Here is a 9,928-nt window from a genome sequence, read left to right on the forward strand (position 1 = left end):
AGCTTCTGCCTTTCTAATCAGCTCCCAGATGGCATCATTACTGTTGAAGGCACAGAGCAGTGTTCTCCAGGCGTGGTCCTGTCCCTTTTCACCTGGAGCTGGTTAGAAACGTAAATTCTTGGCCCCAACAAGCTCTCCAGGTGATTCTGATGCTCTCAAACTGAAAATCACCAGGATGGAGGCTGAGAAGAGCAGAGCTCGGAACTTGACACTAAACAGGTTCTTAGTAAATGCTGGCCAAGGTGAATGTATCTTTGCCTGCCTTAGGAAGGCTCTAGTTTCCCAGATCATGGCGTTTGGTCCTCCACTTGGTTCCCCTTGTCACAATCACAGGGACCCAACTCTACACTAGTTAAGAACCAATCAAAGTGTTCCCTGAAATTACTCCCTGGGAGAAAGTAAAATTTAAAATACAAGCATTGCTAAATGGGGAGGGAGTCAGCCTGGGCTGCCGGCGGAGACAGCTGCGGATGAAAGAAAGCCAGAGACAACTAAGAGGTGACAGTATTGGAGTCTGGCCTTGGTACCCCAGAGTCACAAACTAACAAACCCCTTTTGGTGTAAGTTTGATTTAGGTTTCTGGCACTAGTGCAGTGAGTATTAGAAGGTGTGACGATTATTATTTCCATTCACTCAATGCTTTCCTTGGGTGCCTACAAGGTAAAGAGCCAGTGTTGGGGGCTGGGGATAAAGCAGGGGAAAGGCCACTGTCCTGTCCTCCAGGAGGATGACGTTTAGGGAATAGACAGGAACATCGTAGAATAAGCACCGTACAGAGTGGTGGTTAAAAGCTCAGAACAGGTAGGTGAGACAATTGTGTTCGAATCCCCCGTCCAGCCTCATGTGTGCACTTAGGCACTTAGATTTAAACTCTGCAAAATGGAAATATTAGTAGCTACCTCATAGGCTAGATGAAGAGCCTTGGTACAGTGCCTGGCACATGGTAACACTCGATAAAAACTACTTGGCTCACATGCTGCTATGAAAACTCAAGAGGTGGGGCATCTAATGGAGATGAGAGGAGGGTCAGGAAGGCTCTCTGGAGAAGGGGAGTGAGCCACGTGGGCGGTAACCGGCAGTTAAGGAAGCCTTGAGCAGGGCGGTAACATCAAATCTGGTTTTCAAGAGATCCTTCTGGCTGCCACCTGTGTGGGGAGTGAATGGCTGCGGGGAGGTTCACTGCTGTTATCCACAGCCTGCGAGCCATGCTGGGAGCCTGAGTTACGCCTCTGAGTGGGCGAGGAGAGGCGTGAAGCTGGAAGGAGACAAAGTAACAGGGCATAGAAGGAGAGATGGGAAATGAGCTCCAGAATTTCTGACTCGGGTCACATCCCCAAGGTTGAGGACACAAGAGAATAAGATGGAGGGGAAGGAGGACTTAGCAGTTGAGGGCAGGGCCACTTTGGAGGACGCAGGACGCCCCGGTAGAACTGTCAAGTGACACCGCCCCTGTTCCCACCACACAGCAATAGCATCTAGGTATGACCTCTATGTCTGGTACGCACCCCCCTCCGCCTTAGTTTGCTCAACTGTAAAATGGAAATAAGAGCACCTGACTCTGGGGGCATGTGGATGAGGGAGACAGTGCCTGCCCAACACAGAGCGGGGACTCAGAGTGCTGACCGCTAAACTCCAGCACTGCTCCTGGCTGGGCATAGTATCTGGGAAACATGAATGAGGCCGGAAAGGAAGAGAACAGGGAGTTGGAGAGGGAGGGCTGCAGTGATGAATAACAGAGTTCAATGTTTCAAGATGATAATGATATTACTAACAGCGTTTATTAAATGCTGACTCCGTGCCAGGCTTTGTTCTAAGCCCTTTGCACACATTAACTCCTTCTCACAACCCTGTGAGGTTAAGTCCTATCGCTGACGCATTTTGCAAATTAGGAAAGGAAGCAGAGAGAGTAGTTTGTCACCAGCAGTGAGGATTTAAACTCAGCCTGACTAAAGCTAAACTACCACTGCACTTAATTAGCTGTGACCCCCCCCACCTGCTATAATTGAGTTGCTACAAAAGAGCTAAGGGTGCCAGGGTGCAGCCAGTCAGGACAGGGATCAAGGGAGGACATGATGGTATCTGAGCTGAGTCTTCGTATCTTGGAGATGGCATGGGAGCTGGGGTGAAGGATTTTGCCGAGGCTTTAAGAGGAAGAAGGCATTCCAAGAGGGAGAATAGCATGTGCAAAGGCCCAAGGTCTTAAACGCACAGCCCAACTCAAGAGCAGGAAGGATTCATTGCCCAGTGAGACCCGGGCCCCTCGAGGGGAGGGGAAACAGTGGGAAAGAGCGAAGGAATTTAGATTTGATTCTAGGAGCCATAGGAAGCCTGGAAGTGCGGGCCGCCACCCAGCCCACACCCAGCGCCAACTGCTGATAGCAGGTGGAGAACCTTCCAAGGGCATGGAGCAGAGCGTCGCCTTGGGGTCCCGCTGCCTCGGGTCGCCCCTCCTTGTAACCCGAGGGCGCTAGGGTGGCTTCAGTGGGGGTGGCCCCCGACCCCCACTCCCCCGGTCCTCCCCTCACTCAGGCCACGCGCTTTGTAGTGTTTCCTTTTATTTCTTCTAGACACAGATCCAGAACGGGCCGCACCTCCCTCCGGGGGCGGGGAATGGGACCAGTAGGGGTTGGTGTCGCACACGCCCCTAGGGACGCGCGGTCTCGGCGGAGGCGAGGGCCGACTTCTTACTGCACGCCTTCCATCATCTTCAGGAACTCTGCGGAGAAGGAGAGGGAGAGGCGGTCAGGGGTCCCCTCGGGGCAACTGAGGCCCGACCCGGCTCCAACCACAGAGAGAACATGCCTTGTCATTAGTTGATAAATTGCACAGAACCGCGGGCGCTGCCTGCCCGCCCACAGTGGGTGGGGAGGAGCTTGGCCCCGCCCCGCCCTCCAGGCTAAGGACGCCCGCGGGGGCGCCGCGCCCCGGACGCTCCCGAGCCGCTCCGTCACCCTGCTGCCTGCAGTCCCGCGGCCCTCACCGTCGAAGTCAATGCGGCCATCGTTGTTCTTGTCTCCATCTTTCATCAGGGATTCGAGCTCCTCGTCCGTCACGTGCTCGCCAGAGGCCCGGAAAATCTCAGCCAGTTCCTCGGCATCGATGTAGCCGTCCATGTTCCTGAGGGCGGAGGGACAGGGCGGGGCTCAGGCCCGGCAGGGACCGGCAGCTCGGGCCACCCTGGACGCCCTCTCCTGCCCCTGCACCCCGAGAACCTTCGTGGCCGGCCGACCAGACCCGAACTGCTCCGCGCCTCCCTCACCTCCCAAGGCCCCCAGCTCACCTGTCGAAGATGCGGAAGCACTCAGCCAGCTCCTCCTCACTCTTCCCCTTGGCGTCCTCTTTCATCTGGCGCACCATCATGACCAAGAACTCTTCGAAGTCGATGGTTCCACTGCCTGAGGGAAGCGAGTGCTGAGTGAGCCTGAGCCCTGCACGCCAGCCTCTCCCCACCACCATCGCACCCCTGCCTCAGAGGGCCACCTCCTCACCATCCTCGTCCACCTCCTCGATGATGGCGTCCAGCTCCTCTTTGGTGGGTGTCTGGCCCAGCATCCTCATCACGGTGCCCAACTCCTTGACGCTGATGTCCCCACCACCATCAGCGTCAAACATGTCGAAGGCGGCCTTGAACTCTGCCAGGAGAAGGAGGGCAGAGGGCGGAGGTGAACTTGGCCGGACTGTCAGCCTCACATCCCCCCTCCCCCCCTCCCAGACACCAGACATTCGCCAGCACCGCAGCCACCCACCAGCCAGCCTGCCCACCCCCACTCACCAGCGATCATCTCCTCGCTGAGGTAGGACCGGGCTTCAGCCTGCTGGTCCGTCTGCAGAAGACACAGACACAGGCCATCAAAGAGCAGAAGGGGCAGCCTGGGAGCGCTTTCCCGCCTTAACCCGATTCTCCTGCACCCCCATTTCTGTAAGTAAACCTCAGTCCCCCAGAGAAACAACTCCAGACTTGCCACACACTCCCACAGCCTCAACCCCAGTTTTGAAGAATTAGGGATTATTGCCTTCTTCCTTGTCGGAGGCCAAGTCAGGAACCCACCAGTAACCTTGGGCAAGTCACTATATGTGCCCTCGTGCCCTCTTCTCAGCCACTTCTCAGGGATGAGATGAGATCAGAGGTGTGAGAAGGCTTTGTAAAGTGCCAGTACCATTCCAGCATAATTTTCCAATTTTCCGCATCTCCTCGCAGTGCCTGGTCCCTTTTTTTCCTTTTTCCACTGTACCCATGGCATATGGAAGTTCCCCGGGCCAGGGACTGAATCCGAGTTGCAGCTGTGACCTACACCACAGCTGCAGTTATGCCCAATCCCTAACGCACTGATTGAACCAGCAGCACCACAGAGACAAACCAGATCATTAGCCGCCTGTGCCACGGCGGGAACTCCCCTCGTGCCTGGTACTTTAACAGGCGCTCAGTAGATGTCAGCTGAAGAATAATGCAATGCAAAGTTACTGAGAACTTGCCAAGACAGAGATCGTAAGCTTCCTTCTGATGAATCAGTCATTGGAGGCAGAGTGTGATGGGGCCTTGCGGGGGTGACAGTAAGGTGGCGATAGGGAATTCTGGCCACACTGCAAGCCAAGCTCTCTAACTAGGGGCGTTGGACTGAGTCTGGCGACAAGGAAGGGCTGAGACTTCCAAGGAGATCATTAACTGTTTGGCTGCTGTCCCTGCTCCTCGTCCCCCTCCTCTCCCCTCCTCCCCTCTTCCTTGCCTGTGCCAGAAGGGCAGGCTATTTTTAGTCAGGAATGGGTAACAGCAGCTGTCCTCTGGGTCTAGTTACTCCTTGAAGTGGGGAGGGGGAACCTCCCAGGAAAAGGACAGCCTTTCTGGGAGGCTGGCGTCCCTCTAACCCTGGTCTCTCTTCTTCTGCCCCTTCTCGGCCCCTCGGAGCTCTTGGGTTGGAGAGCTTGGAGCTCCTTTTTTTTTTTTTTTTTTTTTTGTCTCATCTTTTTAGGGCCGCACCCACAGCACATGGAGGTTCCCGGGCTAGGGGTCAAATCGGAGCTGCAGCTGCCAGCCTACACCACAGCCACAGCCACACCAGATCTGAGCCGCATCTGCGACCTACATCACAGCTCACAGCAACGCTTGGATCCTTAACCCACTAAGCAAGGCTAGGAATCGAAGCTGCGTCCTCACAGATCCTAGTCGCATTTGTTTCTGCTGTGCCACAGTGGGAATTCCGAGCTTGGAGCTCTTGAACCCTCAGCTGGTTCCAGCCCTTGCAGGCCTCCCGTCTTTCAAAGGAGTCTTCCTTCTCTCACCGGCAGGAGGAGGGTTGGGCAAGGCTTCCAGCCCACCGCAGCCACTCACTGGCTTGTTGGGCGACTCCTTCTGGCCCTCAGGCTCCCTGTCTCCACCCAAGAGGGAAACAAGCTAACACCCACCCACAGTTCTCTGACCAACATTGCTGGAATCCTCCGAAGATCTCAGGGAACAGGCATGCCTTGAGAGTCAAGCCCTGGAACGTCCCAGCCCTCCCCTTCCAAGACAAGTCCAAGGCCTTCTTCTGGGGCTTCCTCCCAGACGCCTGGGTCCATCTTCAGACATCCAAGTTACTGCCCTGCAGAGCACCCGGATCTGGCCCAGAAGTGCTCCGGCGAGTAAAGGGATGAAATCCCCTCTCGTCCTTACCATGGTTGCGTGTCACCAGGACTCCTCTGCTGCAGGTCACCGCTTCTGCAGTCCACCACCCAAAGATGCCTTGGCCCGCTCTATCCTCTTGGATTTGTAGGGGCACCCTCTCCTCCCACCTCCTGGCTCCCCAGGACCCAGTGCCCTGGCCAATCAGATCCTGGGGTCAGCGAGTCTCCCCTCCCGGAGTCCTAGCCCATTACCTAATTTAGCCAAGGGCCCTTGCAGGGAAATTTAAGCCTCTGAGCAGGTGGCAGGCCTTAACGTCCTAGATTCTTCGGAGGAGAACCCGCCCTGCTCCACCGCCTTAGCGAGCCCCCACTCTCCCCCCCGCCCAGAGGCACACACTCTCCTCAAGATGGGTGAGGACAGTCAGAAAATAGAGAAAAGTGGGGGGATGGAGGAGCACAAGGCCTGACGTCCAAAACCCCAGGTCCAAATCCTGCCTCCACAAGCTGTGCAACCTTGGGCTGGTGGCAGTGCCACTCTGAGCTTCAGTTTCCTTATCTGCGTGCTGGGGACAGTCATAAGCTCCCTCACAGAGAGACCGTGGTAAACGGGAACCCAGGTTTAAGTCACTTCGCTTGTGCCAGTGACTTGCTGTCTTTGAACCAGGTGGAGGACAGGAGGAGGGGAAAGTGACAGCCCGTTCTTAAACCTCTGCGACATGCCACACACTGTGCTAAGCAGTTTAACCACATGATCTCATCTGGTACTCACCCTGTGAGGTCGCAACTATTATTATCCCCTTCTTACCAGGGGAGCTTTGTGAACCATGAAGGTCTGTAGTCGTGTTGGTGATTCTTATGCATCCCAGGGCGCCCGTCCAGAGGGAGACGTGTATACAGGTGTCCAGGAAACGGGCTGTGCCCTTGGAGGAGAGATAAACGTTGAAAGCAGATTCCTTATCAGACACAACTTAGAATAGATTTACAAGGAGATCCTGCTGAGTAGCACTGAGAACTATGTCTAAATACTCATGTTGCAACAGAACAAAGGGTGGGGGAAAAAATGTATACATGTAAGGATAACTTGATCCCCTTGCTGTACAGTGGGAAAATAAAAAAAAAGAAAGAAAGAAAGCAGATTCTTCTCTCAAGCTTACCTCCTCAGGGAAAGGGTTTGGGGATTCATTTTTTTGGAGGGGAAGAAGGATCAGGGGAAGTTTCTGGAAGGAGGTGAAGGGGCAGCTGGCCCCTTGCTAGAGCAGAAGTCTGGAGGAGCTCAGCTGGCCATGTGGAGAGTGAAGGGGTGGGCAGAGCAAGTCTGAAGGGCGCCCAGCCTGAGACTCGATGGGGTCCATGCTGGATGTTGGGGGGATAAGCAGCTTTCATGGAAGGCAGCTAAAGTCAACAGGAAGATGACTGCACACAGAGTATGGAGCCAGTGAAAGGGGACCGAACCCCAAAGAAGGCAGATGGACAGTGGCAGCTGGGCCGCCCTCTTGCCCTATATATAGACATTCCTAAGGAAAGCTCAGTGGAGCCGGGCCAGGCTAAATAAGGCCTCCCCCAGCCAGGCAGAGGGCCAAGAGGCGATGCTACCAGGGGATTCCAATTTGAACACAAACATTGGAACCACTTGGTCTCCTTGGGAGAGTGTAGAACTCTCAGCAATCCTCGGTTCATTAATTGTTCTTTCATTTCTTCAGGAAAAGAGACAAGGTCCAAACTCAGTGTGGCCAAGCAAGATCCCAGTGACCCGCCCATTCTCATTCCCTTCCTTCCCTGCCTTGCACATGCGCTGCTCTAATTCAGACTGAAATACAGTTCCAGGAGTTCCTGTTGTGGCTCAGCGGCTGAGGAATCCAACTAGTATCCATGGGAATGCGGGTTCGATCCCTAGCCTTGCTCAGTAGGTTAAGGATCGGTGTTGCTACAAGCTGCAGTGTAGGCCGAAGATGTGGCTTGGATCCCGCCTTGTTATGGTTGTGTCGTAGGCCAGCAGCTGCGGGTCTGATTCAACCCCTAGCCTGGGAACCTCCATATGCCTCAGGTGTGATCCTAATAAGGAAAAAATACAGCGCCACTGGGAACTCCCATATGCCACGGGTGCAACCCTAAAACAACAACAACAACATAAAAATACACCCTTTATAGCCCCCAGGCCCTTGCACATGCTGAGTTTTCTGCCGTGAATTCCTGTGTCCCCCTCTTCACCTGCCCACCTCCCTGTCATCTCCACCTTTTCTGTTTGTTTTTTGCTTTTTAGGGCCACACCCACAGCACATGAAGGTTCCTAGGCTAGGGGACCAATCGGAGCACCAGCTGCTGGCCTACACCAGAGCCAACAGCACCGCCAGATCCAAGCTGCGTCTGCGACCTACACCACAGCTCAGGGCAATGCCGGATCCTTAACCCACTGAGCGAGGCCAGGGACCAAACTAGCAAGCTCGTGGTTCCTAGTCGGATTCGTTTCCGCTGAGCCATGACGGGAACTCCTTTCTGGGCTTTAACATCACTTCCTCTAGGCCTCCTTCCCTACACCCAGGCCAAAGGGATCCAAGGTGGTCTCCAGTAGTTTCCTCAGTCCTAGCCATGGCATCACGATCTGTTCTAAGCTCCACGGACCAGAGACTGTTACCTGCCCAGCAGCGCATTCCCAGCACTTGGCCCTCGGCAAGTGTTCAATAAATATCATGATCTGTGGGAGAATAAGTGAACAGAATGGCATCTGGTTCAACATAAGGCGGAACTTCCTAACAGTGTTGGTTTAATAATGGAACAGGCAGCTTCGAGAGGTAATGAGCTTCCGATTAACTGAATGTGTACAAACGGGAGTTTGAGAACCATCTCTGAGGAAGGCTGTGGGGAGATATCCGAACAGAGTCCAAGAGTAGTGGAGCATACAAGACCTCAAGAGATGTCCTAGTCCGCCCTGTGTGTATGACCCAGGGTAAGCCCCTTCCTTCACTGAACCTCGGACTACCCATCTGTAAAATGGGAGTATTAGACCAGATTTCAGAGCGACCCTCCAGCAGACCCTCATGGCTCTGACAGCCCAGGTTTTGCGAAAACCTGTTTTGTACCCAGACTCATGAGGCACTTGTAAAAGTATAAGTTAAGCCAATGTGTTTTTTGTTTGCTTTGTTTTGTCTTAAGGGCCCAACTCAAGGCAGATGGGAGTTCCCAGGCTAGGGGTTGACTCAGAGCTACAGCTGCTGACCTACACCACAGCCACAGCCACAGGGGATCCAACCCCTGATCCCTCACCACTGACCAAGGCCAGGGATCGAACCCGCATCCTCATGGCTCCTAGTCGGGTTCATTAACCGCTGGGCCACAAAGGGAGCTCCCATGATTCAGCCAGTGTTTGGTGAATGGGTGAGGGAAATGAATGAACAAATGCAGTGTGTCTCTCATGCCCTAACACGCTGCTGGGAAACTGAATGAAGAGTCATTAAAGCTTGAAATTACAAGACTTCACCTTCAATCCTATCTCCCCTATTTCCTAGCTGTGGATTTTGGGAAAGTCAGTTTGCCCCAGTTTCTTCACCTTGAAAATGGATCATTCTTGTCCACTAAGAGCCTCCTCCCCAGGATGTTGTGAGGGTGAGATGTGACCTCATGTAAAGTGCCTCGACCCAGACGGAGGACACAGTGGAACCTTAAGAAATGAGAGCCCTTTGACATTCCCTTTGTGGCCCAGCGGATCAAAGACCTGACACTGTTTCTGTGAGGATGCAGGGGCAATCCCTGGCCTGGCTCAGCGGGTTAAGGAACCAGCATTGCCCCAAGCTGTCTGTGGCATAGCTCGGAGATGCAGCTTGGATCAGGTGCTGCAGTGGCTCCAGCTGCAGCTCTGATTCGACCCCTAGCCAGTGACTTCCATATGCTGCAGGTGTGACTGTAAAAATCCAAAAAAACACAGGAGAGCCTTACCCCTTCAGGGTGTGTTCCATTCAAAGCTATTCCTCCACCCCTCTCTCCCAAGCCAATGAAAAAAGGTAGAAGCTACCATCAGAGAGATTTTACCTGTTTTGTTTGTTTGTTCGTTTTGTCTTTTCAGGGCCATACCCGCAGCATGTGGAGGTTCCCAGGCTAGAGGTCTAATTGGAGCTACAGCTGCTGGCCTACACCACAGCCACAGCAATGCCAGATCCAAACTGCGTCTGTGACCTACACCACAGCTCACAGCAACACCGGATCCTTAACCCACTGAGCAAGGCCAGGGAGAGAACCCGAAACCTCATGGTTCCTAGTCAGGTTTCCACTGTGCCACGATGGGAACTCCTTACCTGTTTGATTGTATAACTAGCAATATCTGCCCTGCTAGGCCTTT

At 54.0% G+C, this 9,928-nt stretch overlaps 1 protein-coding gene and 1 long non-coding RNA gene across 2 annotated transcripts; one reads left to right on the forward strand and one right to left on the reverse strand.

Annotated features, from left to right (window-relative positions):
* Positions 2,684-3,825, reverse strand: TNNC2 (troponin C2, fast skeletal type; the record flags this gene model as incomplete). Its single annotated transcript, NM_001001862.1, is given in 5 exon segments — positions 2,684-2,716; positions 2,981-3,117; positions 3,281-3,395; positions 3,489-3,632; positions 3,773-3,825. Coding segments are annotated over 5 exon segments (481 nt in total), but the record flags the coding sequence as incomplete, so codon positions are not given.
* Positions 3,256-6,713, forward strand: LOC110257453. Its single transcript, XR_002340061.1, has 2 exons — positions 3,256-3,919; positions 5,359-6,713. It is a non-coding gene; the product is annotated as an uncharacterized LOC110257453 (long non-coding RNA).

Source organism: Sus scrofa, chromosome 17 (assembly GCF_000003025.6).
Source record: "Sus scrofa isolate TJ Tabasco breed Duroc chromosome 17, Sscrofa11.1, whole genome shotgun sequence".
Lineage (NCBI taxonomy): Eukaryota > Metazoa > Chordata > Mammalia > Artiodactyla > Suidae > Sus > Sus scrofa.